Genomic DNA, 26673 nt, shown 5'->3' on the forward strand with positions numbered 1-26673 from the left:
AGTGTTGACCAATTGGATTTATTTTAGCTTGCTTGCTATGACGGTAATAATTACTTAATTATACATTAATCATTCAATACTTTTTTTTAATAAAATTTGAATGATTTATTTTTCAGGATCCGTTCGAGTGTACTAATGGTTCTATTGTTCAATATCGAGCGACCAGATTGGCATACGCCAAACAAATATGGGATAGATGGTGCTCAGATTTGAACATGGATGATATCCGAATTCATGAAGAAGACGAGGTGATGGTAATTTACAATCCCCCACGAGACTACGATCAAGATGATTGAGAATTCGTGTGTCGAAACCATTATTTCACCGATAAATTTAAGGTACGGTTTGATAATTTAAATTAAATCTGATATCAATTATTCTAACTTCATTTTTTTTAATTTCAAATACAGAGAAACAATCGTACCAATGTTGTTAACAGGAATAAACTAAAATCCCCACATCATACTAGAATTAGACCGTTTTCTCAAGTGGAGTAAGAGTTGGTATTTATATTATTCATTATTTTTAATAACTTAATATAAAGAATGTTATTAATTTTATAAATCATTTATTTCAACAGACGCTTGAAATAGGACGGACTCCCTCCGTCGTTGAAGTATTCAAAAGTTCCCGTACCCCCAAACCTACGAAGAAAAACTCAACCCCCATCCCGGACAAAAGAGCGCAAGAGAAAATTGTAAGTTAATTGAATTTAAATAAATTACATAAAAATAGCTTATTATTATATAAATGAAAATTTATTTCAAATGTGTAGGCGGAGATGGAGGAGGTAAGAAGCAATGAACCGTATACATCTGACTTTGACTTGCCGAAGAGAGTGTTCGGACGTCAAATGCATGAGAAAGTGATCAATATAGGATTAGGCGTCCGACCCACACGCTTTCAAGAGGATCGTCGAAGTGGCAACAATTCACAATGATCCACTAATCGGTTGTTTGAGGAGATTGAAAGATTAAAGGAAGAACATAAAACGATTGCGATGAAAGTGGAGGAATTGGAAAAGAGGGATGCAGAAAGAGCTCTAACGATTAATGAAATGCAAGCGGAAAAAAAGAAATGAGGACAAGAATGGAGAAATATGAACAAAACATTGAAATGTTTATGAGGCAATATCAACCACCTCCCTCTCCCCCCACCAGCTAATTCTAGTACGTTTTGATTGTTTGTTCGATTGATAACATGTTTATTAATGATTGAGTACGTTTTAATTCGAATGATAATAGATTGTTTAGATGATTGGTTTGGTAGAATTTTAGAATGATAATGGTCATTTACTTTATCAATGTTATATATATATATTGGTTTGACTGAACAGGTTTTGGTTGCGCACAAAATAATCGGCCTATTTTGTACATTTTATAGGGGTAATACCGAAAGTTAAATGGACTCTCGGTTTTTCACTTTTAAGAAAAACCGAGAGTTATTTGGAAAACTTTTAGTTTTTCTTGAAAGTGAAAAACGAGAGTTTTCCATATACCTTTCAGGTTTATTTGAAAAAGAAAAACCAAGAGTTATATGGAAAACTTTGGGTTTTTCTTAAAATGGAAAAACCGAGAGTTATATGGAAAACTTTCAGTTTTTCTTGAAAGGGAAAAACCGAGAGTTTTCCATATACCTCTTGAGTTTTTTTAAAAAAGTAAAAAACGAGAGTTAATTGGAAAATTTTCGGTTTTTCTTGAAAGGGAAAAACTTAGAATTATGTGGAAAACTCTCGGTTTTTCCCTTTCAAGAAAAACCGAAACTTTTCTAATTAACTCTCGATTTTTCTCTTTAGTATCTAAACCGAAAAATCTACGATATCTCTCGGTAAACACCCAATTATATTTACCGAAAGTGGTAATACCGACGAATGACGAGAGTATCTGAAACTTCCGGTATTAGGTATATACCGAGAGATATACAGTCATTACCGAGAGATTTTACTCTCGGTTTTGACCCCTTTTTCACCAGTTGTGGAAAGAGATGATTAGTTAGTCAAAGTGAGAATAAAAAATTTAGGTTATATATTGTAAAATATGTGAGGAGATGGGTCACGAAATAAGAGATCAGTTGGAGATTGATTGCTAAAGTGAGAGTAAAAGAGATTGATAATGTTGGAGATGATTGATTTGATCGAAGTAAAAGTGTAAGGTCACAAATGAGAGTTCGATTATTGGGATGGATAAATGTGGAATGAGATGGATGGTTAACCAAAGTGAGGATAAGAAGGTTATGTTGAGTATTATAAAATATGTTAGGAGATGGGTTGTTTGACGAAGTGAAAGTAAGGTCTCGAGATAAGAGGTTGATTGTGAATTAGTGGATAAATGTAGAATGAGATGTATGGTTAGCCAAAGTGAGGATAAAAATATCGGGTTGTATATTATAAAATATGTGAGAAGATGGGTTGTTTGACGAATGGAAAATAAGGTCTTGAGATTAGAGGTCGATTGTGATTGGTTGATAAATGTGAAATAAGATGAGTTTTGATTAGTCGAAGTGAAAGTAAAGTAAAGAGATGAGAAGTCGATTACAAAAAATTGATATTAGTGGTTAAAATATGCGAGAAGATTAGTTGTTTGACCGAAGTAAAGTTAAGGTCTCGAGGTGAGAGGTCGAGTGTGTTTGCTGGATAAATGTGGAATGAGATAATTTTTGTTTAGTCGAAGTGAAAGTAAGGTAAAGAGATGAGAGGTAGATTGAGAAAGAAATTGATATTGGTGGTTAAATATGCTAGAATATTAGTTGTTTGACGGAAGTGAAATTTAGGTCACGAGATGACAGATCAATTGAACATTGATGGGCTAAAGTGAGGGTAAAAAATAGATTGGTAATATTTAGAATGAGATTGTTTTATTTTTTATTATAATCTATTATTCAAAATTTATTAAGAATTTTAAACATTGAATACATATTTTAAAATTATTATAAATTTTTTTATTTAATTGATTTTGTTTATATTTTTTTATCCATGTAAATCGCACGAGAATCCTCCTAGTATATATAATAACGCTTAATGTAGATCACCGGGTTCTTTCAGCACAATGCACCATTCATTTTGTAAGAGTAAACGTGTTGAGTTCTTGATTTGTAGATTGATCCGTCCAAAAAACATGAAGCGATTAAATTTAAAATATAAAATTAAAAATAATATTTACAAGTCTCACAGCCTCACATTATAGGTAGAGCACTTTAACCTAAACTATGAACTCCATAATTTGAACTCCATAATTTAAATTCAACATGTTAAATTTTTTGTATGCAATTTTTAAAACTTAAACTATGTTTTATAAATTAAATAACACAAAAATAAAATTATTAAATAAATTTTTTTTTTACAGTCTCAAACTTACGACCTCACAAATATAAGAACACTATAGTCAAAGTAATTTGATTTCATAATTTAAAATTTGTGTAAAACTTTTTATAAATAAATTTATGTCATAAATACACTATATTTTATTACTTATATATATAATTACATTCACACTAATGTACTTAATAAAGCTTACAATAACAAACTTAATTATTCACCCCATGCATATATTTATATGGAAGACTTTGAGTTGAAACAATGATGATTTTGTTGAGAAGAATGTTTTAGCAAGCTTAGGAGCTCCTCCTGAAATACCTTCATGGCTGGCTCTGAAAGCCATATTGGCACCATTAGCCCAACCTCGCCTCTTTCGTTCTTAGTGGGTATGAACATACTCTCCCACTCAAAGCACTTGAGTGCTCTTCCATAGCAAGGTTTCCCCCAGCCAATGTCAATTTTTGAGAACCCAGAATTCCTCAAGTCTGAAACAAAATAGTTGTTCTCAGTCGTGATGTAAGGTCGCCCTTTGAGGACTAACAACCTCAAGTATTCTTCCGTGACCTCCCTTTTTGCTTTCATAACCAAATTTACCGCATAACCTAGAGGGTTCCTACATAGCTTCCCCGCAGTTGACAACGCCGACGGTGTTACAGCCGTATTGCCATAGTAACCGGAAGGAAGAGGTGGTTGAAACTTGTTGAGGGCGTTCATTAAGATAACCAGCCGCACTTCATCGTCTGGGTGAATCCCGAGAGCGATGGTTCGACATCTCCATAGGCAGGCCGCCATCAAGTCGAACATCGTGCAGCCTTGCAGTTCTTGAGGGACAAGTTTCCTCAAAGCTTCCACTTCCGTGCGTCCAAAAAACAAAGAGTGTAGAACAGTCTTATCAACGGAAACATTTGTTGATTCATGGTGCGGCGTTACTGTTGGCGGTGGATCCCTAGCGTTTAGAAGCTCCCTCTTCCATACAGGCTCTACAGAGAGTTTTTGACCTCGTGCTAGTTCCCCGACAGCGACCAAGAACTGCCCAAATCCTGCGGCATCACCTAGAACATGGTTCAAACGGATTGCAAAGACAAAGCCCCCACACTTGAGGCGTGTTACCTGAATTAACAGCAATGGACAACCTATGATATTGGCAGAGCCAGGGACATTATAAAGAAACTCCTCAAAGTTCGAAAAAGGAGGTTGAACAAGGTTGGTTAATTGCTGGAGGGTGATATCGGCATCAGCCTCAATGAATAAGATTCCTTCACCGGTGCATTCAACGAAAAGCTTACTTCCTGAGCCTTCCCTTAAGCGACCGGCTAATGGATAGTAATAAACAAGGGCCTGAGCGAGGGCTTCCTTCATGACCATAGCTGGATCTCTTTGGATCATTGTTGCATGCTCGAGGCGGGAGTATAACAACATGTTCTCTATTTGATAGCGAACTCCTTTATTGTTATCGAAGTCGGAAAGACCCAATTGGACACAAGGAGTGCTCTTAGCTGGAGGCACTAACTTTGCTGCCTGTCTTCTCACCGTAAACACTAAGGATTTCGCCATTTCTGAGGGTTTGGATTAAAAAAAGGAGTGTATTAATTTACTTGAGAGCAAATAATTTTTTGAATCTAATGGTAAAAGGATGGTGTAACACAATATGTCATAATCTGGCTTTACAAACACAAGGACAATTATAAGGAAAATAAGTCAACACATCGCGTCTCAAAATACGCCACTTAATACAAAATAAGGCGTCATGACACCATTATATTCTATGTTAACGTATTTCTATATGATTCATCTTTCTTTCAACATTATTAGAATAGAGAGAATTTTATATTGTTTGTGATACATGTGTTTGATTAGTTTAAATGTGTGTGAATCATTTGGATATTTATATATACTTGAGTCATGATTAGATAATTAATTATTAATACCAAATTCTTTACCCAATAGAATGTTTAAATGATATATAAGATCCCCGTACAATGCATACGGATAAAAATATATTATTACAACGTCTCGCGTTCATCGTGTTGAATTTAAAATATAAAGTGTTATTAGCTTAGTTGGTTAAAGAGTTATAATTGTTTTGTTAGGTTGCGAGTTCGAAACATACCTGTAGAATTTTTAATTTTATTTTTAACCGTTTTAAGCCTTGTTCGGTTATAGGTTTTTTTAAAAACCAAGAGAGAGAAAAATTGAATGGTGAGTGATGATTTTGAGAAGGTAATGATTATTTTTGGTAAAAAGATTTAAAGAGTATTGATATATATAAATAAAATATAAAATAATAATTTAAATTAGAAGGTATTTTAGTATTTTGGTTAATGAAATGAGTGATGTGATTGGTGAGAAGTGATTGATTGGAAAATTGATTTGGTTTGAGTTTTTATAAAACCTAAAGAGAACAAGCCCTGAGTTTATGGGCGGGTTAACCTAGAATCCGACTTAAATATTCATTTACTCTTACATATATATATTCAAATTAATCAAAACTCTCGAACTAGCAATTTAGACACTTTCAAAATTAAGTATATTATAGATAAATATGTATTAGACTTAGAAAAAGAAAAGTATGCGCCTTGAATGACCAGTGAAGCAGCTCTATTTGGCTTAAGCCACTCCCAAAAAAAAAATTATTATCTTAGTAACATTTTACATATTTTAATTTTTTAAACTATTGAATTAAATTAATGTAGAGCACTTATACTATTTTAAAATTCTGAGTATCCAAATTTTTTAGAAAATATTTCTATAAGTATTCATTGTACAATAATAATAATAATAATTAATTTTGAATTTGATCAGATTTCAAATTAATTCTTAAAATAAATAAAATATAAGTTAGAATAAAATAATAAGAACGGTTGAATAAAACTTAAATTAATAAGTTTTTTTTGTTTTGTTTTTTATATTTAATATTCCTAGGGTAATAATAATAATGATTTAGAGGTAAGTGACATAACAAATAGATTTGGGTAGAAGTAAGATGATTTTAAAATCGAGAATTTACGTAAAATCGTTAAACCATTGTAAACTCGAATCGTAAACTCGAATCGCAAACTTATGCATATCGAATATATAAATATATAAATTATGAAATAATTTGTATAAATTCATTTGAATATATCACAATTATAAAATATAATAATAATCATTCATAAAAATTAATTTAAATATCTCAAATCACATAATTTATTATTATTATTATTTTAAATAAATCTGAAATAAAATTATATTAATTCATAATTATTATTTTATATATATAGAAAATAAAATTATATGAATTATAATTTAATCATTTAAATATATCACAAATAAATTTATAAACATAATTTATAAATCGGACTCAAATGAAGTTCGCTTCACTCAACAGTGAATATATGTCAATCAGTTTTACATGAACAACCACATATAAAATGGTGTAGGCCATCTGTTCAATGGGTCATGTAAAACGGAGTGAAACGAAGGAAGCTCCACTCCTTTCTGCTTCTGCTGAACCCGGAATGAAATACGGGTTTCGAGTTCTCTCTTCCTTTCAACCCAGTTTTAATTTATTAATATAATAATGCTGATGAGTTTTGATTGGTCCGCAACATGGGAACACCTCATTTGATAGTAGAGGATCTAATTTGTAAAGAAAGTATTACCTAATTAGGGCAGACCTAAATAGGTATCATGACCGTTAGGTCTACCGTCTACCATACCTATTATCAAAAAATACTAGATTAATATAACACTTGCAAAACACTCCATAATGTTCATTATATTTAAAAGGTCATTTATAAAATCTAATACAATACTTTGCGTTGCTTATTTTGAATAGCATTGTTAATAATATATTATTATAATATATTATATTATATATTATTCTATACTTATTATTTATTCTTAATATATTTGTTAATGTAACTAATGTATAAATACCTCTATCGTCTCAAATATATATGCATAACATTATTCACTTTCTCTTTCTTCTAATAGTTTAGGCTCTAGGTTTTATGACCGTTTAGAGTTTGTGTATTTATTTCTGAATATTAATGTTCACGTTGATTCAACTTTAATAGATCACAAGTCTTCCAAATTTGTATTATCTACTGTTGCGGCTGCCACATCTACTTTATTAGAGAACAATTTTCCTAAGTTCTTTCTTAAAGACCTTCAATCACTTTTACAAAAACTTCAATTGAATCATGGTATTACATCTTCTCCAATTTTATCTTCTCAAGTGTTATCTACCATACCAGGTACTTCTACCTCATGGTTTTTTTTATTCAGGATGTTGTAATCATATGACATATGAATACTCTTTTCTCACGACCACTAGAAAGCTTATTATTCTACACAGGGTCGACCCTGGGGTAAGCCCGACAAGCCCCCGGTCTAGGGCACCCCACCCTCCAAGGCAACCCATATTTAAATTTGTTATAATTTTAAACATAAAGTGTTGTAGCTTATTGGTTTGAGATAAAAACATAGAATTTCATTTGGTTATGAGTTTGAATCTCACAAAAAACCATTTTTATCAATTTTTTAAACTAGACCTAGGTTAATAAAAAAAATATCGATATTTTTTTTCTATCGGGGTCTAGGGCAGCCCAAAACTTAGGGCTGACTCTGATTCTGCATATTGTTCATACTACTCATAATACTATGTTGAATGTTCAAACTATTGGTACTGCTCAAACTTCTATATTGTCCTAACCTAAAACATTTTTTGTTCCAAAACTTTCGATAAATATTATTTATATTGGACAACTATGTGATCTCGGTTTTAACACAACTTTTTCGAGTAATGGTTGTGTTGTGCAAGATCCTTAAAAAAATAAAATCATTAGAACATGACGTAAGATTAGACGACTGTTTGAACTCACTTATCTATTTCTTCCATCACAAAATTTTGTTGGAGCTATCACTTCTCAAATTTGGAACTCTCGATTAGGTCACCCTTCTACAGATCGTTTGAGTTCTTTAATTTCTAGTAGTTCTTTAGGCCCTATAAAACCAAAACTTTTGATTGTGTTTCTTGTGAGTTTTCTAAAGGATACACTTTACCTTTTTTCTTAATGATTCTAATTCCTTAGCACCTATTGATACGATTCACTCTGATATTTTGGGTTCTGCACCAGATAATACTATGGGTGGTTTGAAATATTATGTGATATTTATTAACAATTTTTCTCGTTATACATGGATCTATTTGATGCGTAATATGTTTGAATTATCCTCAATTTACATTCGATTTTCTAATATGATTCAAATTCAGTTTTCTTCAAAAATTAAAATCTTGCGCATTGATAATTCCATGGAATACAAAGACACAAAATTCATAGAATTTCGAGGACAAGAGAGAACAATTATTCAAAGATATTGTCCTGGAACTTCTCAACAAAATGGTCGGGCATAACAAAAACATAGACACATTCGTAATGTTGTTCGAGCCCTTCTCATCTCGTCTTCTTGTCCCAATAACTTTTAGGGAGAAACAACTTTCACCGATGTTTATACTATCAATTGTATTCCTTCTCCTGTCATAAGTAATATCTCTCTTTTTGAACGTCTTTTTGATCGAGCTCTGAATTATCAAACTCTCAAAGTTTTTGGATGTGCTTGTTTTGTTTTATTACAACCTCATGAGTATACCAAATTAGAATCTCGAATTCGATTATGTTATTTCTTAGGTTATGAAATCGAACACAATATATAGGTGTTGGGATTCATTATCTCAACGACTTTGTATCTCTCGTCATGTATCATTTTGGGAACATAAGATGTTTTATCTATATCTAAATTTAGAGTTAATGAACCTCCTACTCTATTTTGTCGTGATCCTACCATACCTTTGTGTCCTGAAATTTATTATGCAGGACCATTTAACAACTCACGCGACTCAACTCTACATGCATTTCCTACATTGGCTTCTCCATCTCAAAATTCCACACATACCTCATATGATCATATCATCCAAGAATCTTCTTATTTTCCACCAGCATCACCACCAGAATCATCACCACCACCATCACCACCTCCACTACCTCCTCGTTGTACCAATCGTGTAAGTAAATCTTATGTTCGTCTTAGTAACTTTCATGTGTATTCAACTATTTTCTTTTTTTATGAACCTCAAACTTTTTGCGAGGCCAACTATAACATTTTGTGGTAGCAATCAATGACAGAAGAATTGCAAGCACTTACCAAGACAAAAACTTGGGACTTGATTGATTTACCTTCACATAAGTCAATTATTGGTTGCAAATAGATTTTTAAAATTAAGACTCTAGCAGATAATTCAGTTGAACGATATAAAGCTCACCTTGTTGCTAAGGGATATAGTCAAGAATATGATATTGATTATGAGGAAACGTTTTCTCATGTCGCTCGATTAACTTTGGTTCGTTGCCTCATTGTATTAGTTGTTAGCAAAAGATGGAAACTATTTCAAATGAATGTAAAAAATGCATTCCTTAATGGTGAACTAAAAAAGAAATATATATGCAACCTCCACTTGGGTATGATCATACTCCAAATAAAGTTTGTAGACTCCGCGAATCTCTTTATGGTCTCAAACAAGCTCATAGGTAGTTGTTCGCCAAATTTAGCTACACCATTAGTAATCTTGGTTTCAAATCCAGCTCTTATGATCATGCATTGTTTTTGTGCAAAACAGATTAAAGTTGTACTTTACTTTTACTTTATGTGGATGACATGATAATTATTGGTGATGACACAAATGGAATTCGCGATCTTAAGAATTTTCTACATCAAAAATTTGAAATGAAAGATCTTGAAAATTTAAGTTACTTCTTGGGGCTTGAAGTATCTTCCGATGAATCTGGTTATTATTTATCACAAACTAAGTATGCAATTTATATCATATCTCGGGCCAGTATTACTAACACAAAAGTTATTAGCACACTCTTTGACTCCATGGAGCATTTGTCTCCTACTGATGATAGTCCACTAAGTGATGAAACACTTTATCGATAATTAGTTAGTAGTCTTATATACCTTACTATCACTCGACCAAATATTGCATATGTTGTCCATATTGTGAGTCAATTTATGACATCTCGTACTACTTACTTCTTTTCCGTTCTTTGCATATTACGTTACATTAGAGGAATTTTATTTAATGGACTACATTTTACTCACTCTTCTCCTCTAGAGTTACGAGCATACTCTGATGCTGATTGGGCAGGGGATTCAACTAATTGTTGGTCCACTAATGGCTATTGTTTCTTTCTTGGCACATCTCTCATTTCATGGAGAATTAAGAAACAAACTATTGTTTCCCGCTCTAGTACAGAATATGAATATCGTGTTTTTGTAGATACTACCTCTAAACTTCTCTAGCTACGATGGTTACTCCAAGTTATGGGTGTTCCTTCATCCTCTACTATTCCTATCTTTTGTGATAATAATAGTGTAATACAGATTGCTCATAATGATGTATTTCAAGAACGTACCAAACACATCGAAATTGATTGTCATCTAACACGACATCATGTCATTAATGGTACCATACAATTGATTCATATTTCTTCATAAGCTCAGATTGCCGATATTTTTACAAAATCTCATCCTCCTCAGTGTTTTTAAGATTTAGTGATTTAGTCTTCAATCTTTAGTCTTCAATCTCAAGTTATTCAATTCTCTTCCACTTTAAGCTTTAGTTAATAATATATTATTATATTATATTATATATTATTCTATACTTATTATATGTTCTTATTATATTTACTAATGTAATTCATGTATAAATTCTTCTATCAATCTCAAATATATATGCACAATATTTCTCTTTCTTCTAACAAGCTCAATGATGCAAATTCAAGACATAAAAATTATGGTAATTAGAGTCAAACATGTTGTTGAGAGTCGTTTAAAATGTTTTAAAATAAAAATAAAGAACTCCGGTAATCTAAACCTATTTGTATATAATATTTTTAAGTTACAAAACTAATATTATAAATTATTATAATGATACAGATGTGTTATATTGTTTAAATACGTCGATAAAAATTTAACATCACTTGTCGTAATAGGATATCAAATTATTATCGAGAATCATTTACCATCTTTTAGATAGAGTTGGCGAGAAGCATAAATCACTAGCTCTCCTCTCAATTTGAGGCATAAGGCTTTACATATTTTAATTGTTTGCGTTTATTTTGTGGTTATTTAGATGAAATCAATCATTCCAGTTCAAGGTTTTAAGATCATTTGAATCATTCATGATTAAAATGTACATTGCAATCTTTCCAGTCTATTTATTTGCTATTATTTGTGTTTACAAATTCAAGTCATATTTAATTTTTTTGATTTGGCTCGTTTATTATCTGTGTGGATAATCTACAGAAAATATGTCGTGTTTGAACTCGGTTTAGTCGGTTGATCCCGTTAACTGGTCGGGTTTGCAACCGGTTGATAAATGATATTTTCGTGGATAGCAAAAAATGATTTGAGATGAGTTTAGGGCTTTCAAATTAAAGGTTATTTGGATTGTTGTTATGTTTTTCGTCTATGATAATCCATTCAAATTTAAAATCACTTTCTTTTCGTTTTTTATCAGAATAAAACAAAATTCTTTTTCTAGTCTAATAGTAATAAGAGATGAATATCTTCAGCCTTCTTGAAATTATGGGTTCGAGGGAGATTTTAGGTTTTCGGTGAAAATTCGGCAGCAAATTCTCTCACCGCGAAAAACACAATCGGCACTATCGGCACAATCGACACAATCGGCACAAGCGACACAAGCGACACGAACGGCACAATCGACACGATTTTCACGATATCAAGGTCGCGGTTCGCTAATTGTGATCACGTTGTTAGTTGCTCAGTGTCGTTTGTCAAATGTGCGCACGATCGGCACAATCGACACAATCGACACAATCGGCACGAACGACACGGTATCGACTCTAATTTCTAGGTAGGTCATTCATCTACAATCTTGGTTGGAAGGTTAGAGTTTTTGGTTTACCCTATTTTGTATAGATAGGGTTTCTGGTGTACCATATTCTGTAATTGTTCTTATTTGTTGATTTGTTCTATTTTTCATTAAAATGGGAAGAAAGAAAAGTAATAAGTATAAGGAAGTCAAATAATTTGTGATGGAAGGTTTAAGGGAGGTAGCTGAAAAGAAAAATCGATATGATTGCTGAAGAAATAATTCAGGAAAAACGGGAATGCAGCAAAGGTAAGGAACCAATTGCTGTTATAAATTCTGAAGAAAATGCTGCAGGAAAACAGGGGAAGAAAGAAGTAATTTGGAATGTTTGTTATAATGAAAGAGCCAACCTGTTTGGTCTTAAAAACCAGATTACCAAACTCCTAATGCATGCTAAGAAGGGTGAAATCATAATCAGTAAAGAGAAAGCTCAGCAAATAATAGTCCAACTCAATATTCATTATCTTCAGGACTGAAATTTACCGAAAAAAAAATATAATATAAGGAAATAGTTAAATGGTCAGTTGATGCAATGAAGAAGCTTATGAAAGCTCCCAAAAACCAAGACCTACACTATCAGGAGTAATTCAACATTGAAAGTCAATGAGGTATGGATAAATAAAGTAGGAAAGAAATTTGAAAATCAATCCTACAAAAGAAAAATCTACTTGAGGGATATCCAAACAAAGGTAGAGGTACTCAACTCTCCTTTAGAATTCAAACTGCTTTCTAAAGTAGATGAGAAATGTATTGAAGACTAGGAGTTTGTAGTGGTTGGAAACTTTATTGGGAAAAATAGACTATCATTTCCAACTATCAAAGAGACTCTAATTAAACAGTGGGGGAGAAAAGAGGTTTGAAAAAGTTTTTGCAAATATACATGATATCTATTTTCTGCAGTTCAAAAAGGGCTCAAATTTGAAATTAATTTTGGAGAAAGGGCATACATACATAGGATCAAATTATATGAAGCTGGAAAAGTGGTCAGAAGAGATGAATCTACAAAGCAAACCAAAAGAAACAACCCAGATTTGATTCAAGCTTTGGAACATTTCAGCCCACATGTACAATGCTAAAGCAATTAGTCATTTTGTAGGTACAATTGGGAAACCATTATATATGGACCCAATAACTGAAGGAGGAGAGCACTTGTCCTTTGCTAGAATTAGCATTGAAGTGCATCCTAAGAGTGTCCTACCAATGAAAATGGTAGTTGTTGACAGAAAAGGAAAGCACAATATCATAGAGATTAACTTTGGTTCGTTGCCTCATTGTATTAGTTGTTAGCAAAAGAAAGAAACAGAGGAGGCTAAACTCAAAGATCAAACATTTATAGAAGAAAGCAAGAAGGATTTTGAGAAAATGGAAAGCAACGAAAGAAAGAAAGTAAAGGGATCAAGGTGAAGAGAAAAAGAAAATTTTTTGTAATGCAAATGATTAGGCCTAAAATGGAAGATGAACCTCAAGTTGTTGTTGAGGAAACTCAACATGAAAACATCCAGAATTTCAAAGCTGAAACAGAGAATTCTAAAACCAATAAAGAATATTCCAAAACCGATGTGGAGTCTGAAGCTGAAGCTGAAGATAAAGAAGACAAGAATACAGAAATTTAAGTTGAAGATAACAAAGGTAAAAGTCCTGAAAATCTCAGAAACAATTCTTTCTATCAAATTAGAACGAGCTCGTACAAAGAGATAATTCAAAATGAGAAACAACAATATTCATCATCCTTTTCAATACAATCACATTTTATCGTTAGAGGAAGAGGAAGAGGTAAAGGAAGAGGAAGGGGAAGAATGTCTCTCAATGAAGATAGATGGCATGCGAAAATCCCAGGCTGGGATGATTAGGTTTGAATGTAGTCTTTTCTATTTATAATCTCTATTTTATAGAATGTATGAATGCTACTAATTAGTTTTTTTAGGGTCTTTTGATTGTCAACCTTATTCATAGTTAGGGTTTGTCTAGTTTTGATTTATGACCCTCCCACTTTTAGAATTTTAATGAAATGGTTTTAACCGTTTTCTAAAAAAAAAAATTATGGGTTCAAACCCGTCAGATGCGTCTGATTAACTTTAAGATCCCGGGTTCGAGCCTGTCAGACCGCAAATCTGCGTCTGGTTAAATAGTTAAGTGTGTTTGCGGACTATATGCTTAACCGCGGAGATTAGTCGTATTTTAACGTTCTCAATTTTATATATTAAAAATCAACAAATAGAGATAATAATGATAGATAAAATGTGTTTGGTTTTTGTTGATTTAATTTGTTTCTTATTTCTCTCTTTAATATTTGTATAGAGAATGTCAAAAAGTCATTAGGTTTTTGGTCTTTATATAGCTATTTTAATTTAGTATTGAGGTGTCTAGTTTTTCTTTTCATCAATTAGATTTTGAGTTTGTATTGTATTTTGTTTGGTCCGACATCTTGTTTAGTCGAATCAAATTTTTTATCCCAAATTTTTATAATATGAATAATACTCTTAAATTTTAGTGAGTTATTTGTTACTCATACTGTTAATTATTTTAAGGATGTTTTTTCAAGTCTGCGTATATCTTTTTCTTAGCAGCAAATTAGATGAAATTGTGAGATTTAAAGTTGTTTATCTTTTGTTCAATAAAGAGTTTTTTAAAAGTGATCTTTTATTTTGAGACCCTCTTATAGATATTTTTCCTTGATTTGTACAAGTTTATCATTATTTTGATAATATATGTAAATGACTAGTTTTCACATGACATAATCTTTTTCGGTATTGTTTACCAACCCATAGGCAAGACAAACTTCAATGTCGTTCAAAATTTTTGGTAGAGATTCTTCCGACACCGCATCCGCATGATTGATTTATCCGGCTTGTTCTACTTCTTCACTCATCATTATGGAACTTAAACGAGTTCGTATTTAGAGTTCGTATTTAGAGTCACCTTAAAAAAATTTCAAAATTGTTTGGATTTTCTTACTAAAATTTTAATTTTACAAATTTATAATATTATTAAATATTTAAATTCTCATTTACCTTTTTAATTCTTTTTAAATTTTATTTTATATTATTTGTAAATTAATATTTGATATGTAACCACTTATAATTTGAATTAATGAGAATTAATTTTTTTTTTAAACTTAATATTTTAGATTAATTTATGTTAGGCCCATATGCATAACATTAAATTTTAATCATAATAAAGTAAAGATTAGCTGAAGACTCTAAATATATATATATATATATATATATATATATATATATATATATATATATATAAATAAGGTATTGTTAAAATGAAAGCAACGAGATTGCTAAACAATATTATAGTGTGACAAAATTTGAAGACAAATGAAAGCTATAATATTATAGATTGATTGCCATCATTCATAATGTGCGCCTCAACCCACAGCGGCAATGGCGGAGCCACGTAGCGGGCTTCGGTGGGCTCTAGGGTAGAGTTTTAAAATAGTTTGTATATATATGTTTTTATTTAACAAATATAGTTAGCTCACTTGGCTTTTATTTAACAAATTTATTTATATAACCTAAGTATAGACTCCTTTGTTTTGTATAAATTTTATTTATATAACCTAAGTATAAAGAATTATATATAAAACAATTTAAATTATATAATAATTTTATTAATTCTTTTAAAATTATATTTATATGATAATTATATATTATTATTTTTAATATAATTAATAATATAAATTACTAAGATAAAAAATTAAATAATAATTTATATAAAGGTAAAATAATTTTTTATATTTTTTAATTTTAAAATATTTCAAAATTTTATATAAATTAATAAATTATTTATTTTTCTCAAACGAATTATATATATATATATATATATTAATATTATATAATTTTAATTATATTCTTCTGGAATGTATATTAACTTAATAATTTATTTTTGTCATGATTTTATATTTTTGTTATTATTTTTATATTTTTATTAGTTTTTCTATATTCTCATATAATTAAGATATACTAATTAAACTTTCTTATTTTTTTTCTTTATATATATAAATAGTTAGTTTTTATTTATTTAAAACTTAATTAATTTAACTTTTCACATTTTTAAACTTATTTTTTTTTTTAACTATATAGTTTTAAATTTATAATTTTTTTTTAAATTGATTTTTTTTTATCTTTAATTAGATTTCGTATATTTATTTTATTTTAATAAGGTATTCGTGAAACGATTTGATTAAAATTTTCATTTATTACACGGGTTAGTGTAACTAGCATTTAGCATGTGCATTTGCACGAATAAAAATATAAAAAACCGTGAAAAAAATTACGGATAACATTTTTAATTATATTTTTAACCGTTTTAAGTTTATGGGTGGGTTAACCCACAATTCGACCCAAGTATCCATTACTCAACATCATTATATATTAGTTAGTTAAAAATGTGAACTTATATTAATATTAAAACGTTCCGCGTTTATCAAATTTGGTGTTGAATTTAAAATATAGAGTCTTAGTAGCTTAGTTGGTTAAAGAGTTGTACTTGTTTTGTTAGGTTGCAAGTTTGAAACATACCTTTAGCATTTTTAATTATATTTTTAACCGTTTTAAATTTAAAGGCGGGTCGACCCACAATCCGACCCAAGTATCCAAATTAACCACAACTCTCGACCCGGCATTCCGGACATTTTAAAAATTAAGCATCATTATATATATATATATAGATACCTATAATATTCAGTCAGCCCAGTGAAAAAAAAATTCCTGGATTCGCCCTTACACAGCGGGTCGGGTTGCCTATTCCGGGTATCTCTGTTCCGGAATTTATTTTATTAAAATAACTATTTTGCCCCTATCATCCACTACATGTAAGATTACAGTAAGAGATCTATTCCCAACTCCAATAAAATAATATAATCACTCCAATTTTTAGGTGGGATGATTTGTGAGGAAGTTTACATCCTATATATAATAAATAGTTCACAATAAATATATATATATATATATATATATATATATATATATATGAAAAGTTAATTAAATTGAATTATGTATTTTATGTATAAAAAATAAGTTTTTGTTCGGATTATTTAAAAAAAATAAATAACAATGAGTGATAATTTAAAAGATGTATCTATTCTTTGGTAAAATACTTAAATAATATTAATATATAATGATAAAATAAAAAATAAAAAATATTTTAAAATTTTGATTAATAAATTAAGTAACGTAATTAATAAGATAAATATGTTTTTTTTTTGTTTTTTATTTAAATAACTCAAACCAAATCAATTAAAAAAAAAAGACCGACGAATATATAAAGATCAAACAATATAAATGTATTTAATTTAGTTTCATTTGACTTTTATTTTTAAACTCGTTCATTTTGTATAAAATTAACACAATTCTCCATGTGATTTATGGAGAAATGTTTTGACTATAAAATCATAATAATATTTTTGGTTATATAAGAATTAATGCAGAAAATCTGGGTGAAACAATAAAAACACAAAGAACGACATCAAAAACATTGGGTAAAGAAACAGACCCGAGAAAATGGAAGGTCGGTTTTAATGAAAGAGTCAATCTGAAAGGGCTTAGAAATCAGATAACGAAATTATTGATACTGGGAAAGAAATGTCAAATTGTTTTAAGCAAAGAGAAAAGCCAACAGTACACAGAGCAGCTCAACCTACAAGACTAGAATCTCCTAAAAAAAAGAGGAGTACAATACTATTGTGAGCTGGTCTGTTGAAACTTTGAGAGAGCTCTCTAAATTCCCCAAAACCAGAGTCTACTTCATCAAGAACAATTCTAATTGGAATGTAGACCAGGTCTGGAAGAAAGTTAAAGAACAAAGAAAAACTCAAGAGAATGATCAGAAAACAGAGCAAAAGTAGAATAAAAATCAGAAAACAGGGCAAAACCAGAGTAACGAACAGAATGAACAACAGAAACAGAATACAGGGGAGAAGAAAAAAGGGGAAACAAAAGCTGACAATTCAGTTCAAGAAAGGGGAAAGATTTTCCTTGGAACATTTAAGCCAAAATTTGAAATTATCGGTTCCCTGTTTGAATTCAAACTACCCAAAGAAGTTGAGGAAAACTGTGTAAAGTCATGGAAGAATGTCATAGTGGGCAACTTCATCAGAAGAAACAAGGTGCCATTTCTAGTAACCAAAAAAACCCTAATGGAAGAATGGGGGAAAATGGTCTAGAAAAGGTAATATCAAACATTCATGACTTTTACTTTCTCAAATTCAAAGAAGGATCAGACCTGAAAAGTATTTTGATCAACGAGAACACATTTGTTGGGAAAAACTATATGAAACTCGAAAAATGGACAAAAGGTATGAACCTCTTCAGCAAGCCCAAAGAAACTGCGCAAATCTGGTTCCAATTGCGCAACATCCCTCCCCACATGTATAGCCCTGAAGCATTAAGTCACTTCGCGATCCTATTGGGGAGTCCATTCTACATGGACCCAACTACAGAAAAGGTGAGCATATGACTTATGCTAGGATGTGCATTGAGATACACCCGAGATCAAATTTTCCACACCAGATAACGGTAACGGACAGAAAAGGTGAACCCACAATTATAAGAATCTCATATGAGTGAAGGCCGAGTAGATGCTTTGACTGTAATACTTTCGAACATGTCTATTATAAGTGCCCGAAAATGATTGAAGAAGAAAGAAAGAAGAAGATCGAGAAAGAGACAAAGACAGAAAAGAAACTGAAAGAAGAATAAGAAAGGTTGGAAAAGGAAAAAGGTTGAGAATGAAAGGCAGAAAGAAGTTACTAAAGAATCATTATTGAGTAAGCAGAAGGATCAAGATAAGGAAGGAAATTCAGAACAGGATTTTGAAGAACAGGGGAAGGACGATAGAGTGGTAAAAGATTTAGAATCAAAGGCTGAGAATGAAGAGGTAACAAACAAACTTGAACTAGAAGCAAAAATCAATACCAAAGAGGTTGTGGAAAAAGAAAGCGTGAGAGAAAGCAAGAAAGGGGAAGTGGGTGAAGGAAATGGGAAAGATAAAGAAGAGGCAGCTGAATCGATTGAAACTGTACAATCTCCAATTCAAAAGAAAGTTGACCAGAGAAACACAAAAATCCCAAAATAGCAAGGTAAGCAAATTAAGGAAAATACAATTCCTTATAGCCGTGCTATATGGGAAAAACAGAAAGGAAGAAAAGGTAAAAGAAGGGGAAGTAAAGTTGGAATATCTTCTTTTCATTAATGAACTTAATGACATGGAATATTAGAGGGTTAATGACCCTATAAAAAGAAAAGAGGTTAGAAGAATAGCAGAAAGGAATGAAATCATAGTATTTGGAATTATTGAAACAAAAGTCAGACAAAGTCAAATAGAGAATGTTTCCCAGGGTTGCTTCAAAGAAGAATGAGAATTTATTCATAACTCTGATGGGGTTAAAAGCAGAATCTGTGTAGGATGGGATAAAAGAAGGGTTGAAGTCAAGAAAATTTTTGAAAGCAAGCAAGTTATTTTACAGATGTTATCAATCTGGTAACAAGAGTAAAAATATTCTTTGCGGTAGTCTATGCAAGCAACTCTGGGACAGAGAAGAAAACACTTTGGAATGATTTGAGAAAAAGCATTATGACGACGAACCATGGGTTATTATGGGAGATTTAACGTTACAAGATTCAGAAATGAAAGAGAGCTTGAGACAGACATAATACAAGGCATGCAGGATTTCAATGAATGCATTCGAGACATAAGCTGCATTGAACCGTCTTCCTCAGGTAATCTATTTTCATGGTCAACTACAAGAGGGGCGAAAAACATGAGAAATAGCAGAATTGATAGAGGCCTAGTGAATGAAAAATGGATGGAGTTTTACCCAAGAAGCCAAATTCAGGTTTTGCAACCATGTATCTCTGATCACTACCCTTTGAAATTCTTTTGGGAGAAGGAGAAAAAACAGAAAAGTCCCTTTAAGTTCTTCAACTTCTAGATGAAAAATGAAGAATTTAATGAAATTATTAATGAAACTTGGAACATCAGAATTAATGTAACAAAGATGTTCAGAGTTTGTGAGAAACTAAGATTACTGAAAGGGAAGCTGAATAATCTAGACCGAAAAAAATATAGTTGGATTTCTAAAAGAGTAGTGGAAGCCAGAACGAAACTGGAGAAAATACAAAGGAAGGCACTAAGAGCCCCAAATCTACCTTATAACAGGGAAGAGGGAAAAGAGGCTCTTACGCAATTCAGAGACCTCTATTCTAAAGAGGAAAGTTTTGTTAAGCAAAAATCTAGAGAAAATTGGCTTTCATTAATAGACAATAATACTTCTTTCTTCTATAAAAAATGTTCATCAAGGAATTTCAGAAATCAGGTCTTAAGGCTCACAAACTCAAATAGAGATATTTTACAAGGACAAAAGGCAGTTCATGAGGAAGCAATAAGTTTCTACAAAGAGCTGATTGGAACAGAAACAATCACAATAATAGAGGACACCCGAAGATTGCTTCAACAGATTGTGCAAAGGAAAATCAGTGAAGAAAGTGGTAACCAATTGATTACAAGAGTCAGTATGGAAGAAGTCAAAAAAGTTGTGTTTTTGATGAAAGGGGATAAAAGCCCAGGGCCAGATGGTTTCAACACGAACTTTTTCAAAGAAAATTGGGAAATAGTGGGTAAAGATGTAAGCGAATGGGTTTTGGAATACTTCTAAAACATAAAAATGGTGAAGCAATGGAACGTCACGGTGTTGAATTTGATTTCTAAGAATTCAATTTAGGAAAAAAAATCAGGACTTTCGTCCTATTTCATGCTGCAATGTTATTTACAAAATTATTTCAAAAATTATTTCGCAACGTTTGAAAACAATTATTAATAAGCTTGTAGGATTAGGGCAATCAACATTTATTGCTAAACGCTCTATTTTCCATAACATCCTACTCATGCAGAGCTTATTGAATGGATATGGCAAGAAAAATATATCGCCGCGTGTGACTTTCAAAATTGACATTAAAAAAGGTTTTGACTCGATCTTATGGGGATCAATCCATAAATTCCTCATTTCTGCAGGTTTTCCAATTATTTTCATTGATTGGATTATGCAATGTGTTTTCACTCCTCACTTTGTTGTGAGCGTGAATGTTATTCATGGAGGCTTTTTCAAGGGTGAAAGGGGAGTAAGGCAAGGAGACCCTATATCTCCTTACCTATTCGTCTTAATAATGGAAATTCTTGACTGCATTTTTAAAATGCTTCTAAGAAGTCATCATTTCAAATTTCACATATACTGCAAAGAAGAAACAATAACCCACATATGTTTTGCAGATGATCTATTTTTTGTGCCTTATGCGGATGTTGAATCTGTTAGTATAATAAAAGAAGCTCTAACAATCTTTTCGAGTATTACAGATTTATACATCAATGAGGACAAAAGTCAGGCTTTCTATGGAGGGGTTAATGAAGAAAGGAAAGAAAACATATTCAATATTATGGGAATCAAGGAAGGTGAACTACCAGTGAAATACTTTGGAATACCCTTGTCATCAAAACAACTCTGATATAATCACTTCAGACAACTGGTAGAAAATGTTAGAAATTCTGTCATGGGTTGGGCTACCAAAAAACTATCTTATGCAGGTAGAATCGAGCTCGTTAAAAGAGTCATCTTTGGAATTATTGGCTACTGGGAACAAAAGATAGTCATCCCAAAGAAAGTAATGGATGAACTCAATAGAATAATGAAAGATTACATTTGGGGAACACAAGGTAGAAGAGGAAAAAAAGTCAAATGGGAGGATGTTTGCACTCCCATAGAAGAAGGCGGACTAGGAATAAAAAGTTGTGTTGAATGGAACAAAGCCCTCACCATTAGGAGCTTATGGGAGTTGGAGCAAAAAGCGGACTCTCTATGGGTCAAATGGGTACATACAAGATTTATGAAAGAATAGCAGAGTATCTGGACACGAAGCATCAATGAAAGAATGGCATGGTCATTGATGAAAATCCTAAAACAAGAAAAATGTCTTTCAAATGGTGAAAACCATAATTGGAAATGGAAGAGGGGTACTATTCTGGCATGATCCTTGGATGGATAATATTCTCATTATATTCAAAGAAGAAATGCAAGAAAACAAAGTTAGAAAAAAAAATACATCAAGTACTCATTAAGAGACGTCTATGAAGATAAATGTGATTCACTTTTGAGGCGTATTTCAGAAGGTGATAGAATCCTAAACCTAATGAGGCAGAAGCAACTCAATGAAAGTAACGATGAAATATGCTGGAAAACAGAAAGCAATGAGAAGTTTATTACAGGAAAGACATGGGAAATGGATAGAACAAGAGGACATGAGGTAGATTGGCATAATGTGGTATGGTCTCTAAAGATTATTCCTCGTCACCAATTTATTCTCTGGCTGGTATACAGGAAAAGGTTGACAACAAAAGACATAATTCAAAAATACATAAACATTCCTGATATTAATTGTGTCATATGTTCGGGAGTTGAGGAAAGCATAAACTATTTATTTGAAGAATGTTCTTTTATAATACAAATCTGGAGGATGTATGCTGCAAACATGAACATCATCAACTTTCCAGGAATATGGGAAAAAATCCAAGAGTGAATGAAAATAAAGTAAAAGGAAGATCCTTCTATGTAAGTATGTTGAAATGTTACTTTGGAGCAGTAATCTACAATATCTGAAAAAAATAAATTTAAGAACTCACAGTGGAAGAAGTAGAACCGCTAAAGATATTTGGAGAGATATAACTTCAGATGGAAATTCACTCATTCAATTCTGGAGAGAAATCGAAAGAAATGAAGAGAATAGAAAGCTCTGCCAGATATAGGATATTTCGTTTAAGAAGGTCACAAATAGAATAAAAGTAAAAACGTTGTAGGCGCTAATTGATTGTTGTTGTCTGTAATTCAATTATTGTTTCATTGTCAAATCTAGAAATTGTCTATATCTGATCTTAAACTTTTATATTTTTTCCCTCTTGTGTCTTTTTAATGAAATGAAACTAAGCTCTTTTCTAAAAAAAAGTGTAAAAATAAAGATCAAATAATATAAATGTATTAATTACGTACCATCCTGTCTCCTGTCTCGTTTTATTTTGGAAAAATATTTTACTACCATTTTTGCTCTGTTCGATTTCGGAAAAAAAATTCGGACACCGTTTAAACTATATTCTTTTAAAAAATTGATATAATAAAATTATATAATTTTTTTAATATAATATATTGTAATATATTTAAAATTTATATTATTATTAAAAAATAGAATTAAAACTTAAAAAAAAAATATAAATAAATAAATAAATAAATATATTAATGATTTTATTTATTTAATTCTATTAACAGTATTCGAGGCATAACCCGAGTGAAATCGGGACGGGTCGTAGCGGGAGCATAAATACCATCTCGTCCATCTCAGGTCATCTAACGGTCAAACCGGAAAAAATTGTTCAACGCGGCAATTCACTTCGGTTACCGCAGGGCCTTAGTTTTGTGTATGTGTATGTCTGTTTTCAATTTTATTTTATGTGTTATTTTTTTTATTTAGACCTAAACAAAAATGATAAATCAATTAAAAAATATAATATATATATATATATATTAGAAACATTTTTAATTAATTTTTGGTAAATTAATAAACTCTAAAAAATAATAAATTTGTCCGGTCCCGACTTAGACCAGTGTAAAAAATTGAAAAACTCGATAAAATAATAAGATAATATTTTTTCGGAAGATCTCTTTATTATTTTCGGTCTCAAAAAAATCATAAATTAATAATTCATACAAACTGAAATATTATATATATATATATATATATATATATATATATAATTTTGTGAATTTAAATAAGTGATCCACAAAATTTTATACCAAATGGTTTATTTATAATTTTCTGTAGTACAGGCCAAATAATAATTTTTAAATAGGCTTAATTGTAAAAATAATAATAATAAATTATTCATTTCCAAGGTGCCTTCTATCACCCCTTATTCCCAAACACAAATTAAGTTACAAGTCCTCTAAGAACTTGTTAAGAAAATACTTATTATTATATATCTTCAAGCTAATTAATGACTTCTAAAACACACTACAATATAAATATTAATATTGACTTATCAAATGAAAATGCATTTTTTATTGTCAATATTCTCTCAATGATGTGTTGTTGGGTCATCGGATGGAATCATCAAACTATGTCATATGTTTTCATTGCAAGCTAAAGACCGGAATACATATCATTAATCATGTTTGACATCTATTATTTTATTAAAATCACGATTTAATTAAAATTTTCATAAATTAATTTTTTTTTTTATCAAGATTCAAATTGTAATTTTTTGAATTATAATTCAGATTATTATATATTAATTTAATTTGGTATAAAATAATTATTTTCAGAATTATGATACATTAAAATGTGATATTTCATCCATTTACGAACATAACCATTATAATATTTTTTACTTATTCAAATGAAGAAATGTAAACCCATATAGCCTGATTATCTGTATATTAATATGTCAAATTAATTGTTTATTTATTATTTTTTGGTTTTAATCTTTTAAAGATCAAATATATATATATAGAATACAATTTAAATTTTCAAAGTAGTGAGGTGAAGGATATTTAATATTCATGTTTGAATCTGCTTCTTTCAATAATATTTTCAATCACTTTAATTAAGTAATATTTTCTCCTTTCCACTATCTCTAATTTTTGTTATACTTTTAATATATTTTTGTTGTCTGTTACATTTTCATTAGATGCATTTTTTATGATGATTGTTCAATTTAACTCTTCAAATAAATATAAAGACTTGTATAGGGAATTATTTATTTATTATAGTTTGTAAACTTCCTAGCAAATCATTCCACCTAAACAATGGCAATTACTTTATAATATACGGGCTTATTTGATGTGGATTTCATTGGAAATAATCAAATAATTTCAAAATTAATATCCTTAATATAAAATTTAAAAAAGAGTAGCTTATTCAATTGAAGTTTGAAGAGTATAAATAGAAGGGTGTGTAAAACATTCATTATTGTGTCTACCAAAGCTTTTTAAGAGAAATGAAAGCATACGCCATTGCCCTCATAGTTTGTTCCTCAGTGATTACAGCTTTGTTTGTACTATGTTGTCTCTTCAAAATTAGGTTTAAAAAGAAGCCAAAAACTGTATTTGCCCCCGCCACTACAACCACCAATTATAGGCCTCCTCCTCCCCGTCCGGTCAATAGGGATGTTGAGAAGGGACTAGACAAGCCAAAAACAAGCCGCACCAAGGATGGTGGCATGCTTATTTTGGCCGGGGCTGGTGCTGCCGTAGCTGCTGCAGCCGTAACAACAGCTGTTGTCACTAGCAGCAGCGGTTATGATGGAGGCGGCGGCGGTGGGGATGGAGGCGGTGATGGTGGGGATGGAGGCGGCGGTGGTGGTGGTTGTGGAGGTGGGTGTGGAGGTGGTGGTTGTGGAGGTGGGTGCGGAGGATGATCATATCATAGGCCTCTACCCTAAAGAATATAAATTGTATGAGTTTGTGTAATCTTTTTTATTATATAAGCTTCACACTATGCATTATAAATGTGAAATAAATGTAAATTTGTTCTAACTTTCTATTATAAATATGAAATAAATACTTTTAATTTCAATTGGTATTATTTAATTTGGAACTACCTATTGTCTAGGCATGAATATAGTCATACATGTTCAAAACTACAAAAGTCTTATTTAATATCATATATAGTGATCATCGTGACATTTGTGACTGGTTGGTGATAACAAATAGTCTCACATATTTTTGAAAATAAAAAAGAAAACTATATAGAGGAATAGATGGAGGACAACCTCTAGATTTTGCATCTATACTTTTAATATATATTAGTATGTAATATTTTAATTTATTTATTTTTGCGACAATTGATTTTTAAAAAATAGCAATTTATTAAAGTACTAGATTTGTGAGGCATATACATGTATAATAATTGAAAAGTTTTTATTATATATATTTCACTGTTTCATAGATACACTAATTATGAATCATTGAAAACTTGTTTGGGTTGGAATTAATTGATTTATATTTATTTTTTTTTTGAGAGAGAGGAAAGAGAGAGGAGAAGAGAGAGAGTAAAAATTCTGACCTTATATCTCTCAGTATAGACATAATACCGAAAGTTTGAGTGACTCTCGTCATTATTTTGTATTGACACTTTCGATAAATATAACTAGATGTTTACCGAGAGATATCGTAGATTTTTCAGTTTAGATACTCGAGAGAAATATCGAAAGCTAATTAAAAATCTTTCGTGTTTTACACACAACCTTAATATCATCAAACACAAGCATACATATATATATATACTTCTTTATATTATCAAACACAATCATATACATTTATTATTTTAAACATAATCTTCATTTTTAAAAAATAACACACTTTATGTGATTAAAT

General features: G+C 30.9%; 2 protein-coding genes across 2 annotated transcripts; one reads left to right on the plus strand and one right to left on the minus strand.

Annotated features, from left to right (window-relative positions):
• Positions 1-3547: 3547 nt before the first annotated feature.
• Positions 3548-4867, minus strand: LOC124934788 (benzyl alcohol O-benzoyltransferase-like). The gene has a single exon (XM_047475294.1). The coding sequence runs from the start codon at positions 4865-4867 to the stop codon at positions 3548-3550; it is 1320 nt and encodes a 439-aa protein (XP_047331250.1).
• A 13459-nt stretch (positions 4868-18326) lies between these two features.
• On the plus strand, positions 18327-25715 carry LOC124934789 (aspartate, glycine, lysine and serine-rich protein-like). Its single transcript, XM_047475295.1, has 4 exons — positions 18327-18431; positions 19038-19280; positions 19376-19410; positions 25379-25715. Exons 1-4 carry the CDS (start codon positions 18327-18329, stop codon positions 25713-25715), a joined length of 720 nt encoding a protein of 239 aa, XP_047331251.1.
• The last annotated feature ends 958 nt before the right edge of the window (positions 25716-26673 follow it).

The sequence above is a fragment of the Impatiens glandulifera genome, chromosome 4 (assembly GCF_907164915.1).
Source record: "Impatiens glandulifera chromosome 4, dImpGla2.1, whole genome shotgun sequence".
Lineage (NCBI taxonomy): Eukaryota > Viridiplantae > Streptophyta > Magnoliopsida > Ericales > Balsaminaceae > Impatiens > Impatiens glandulifera.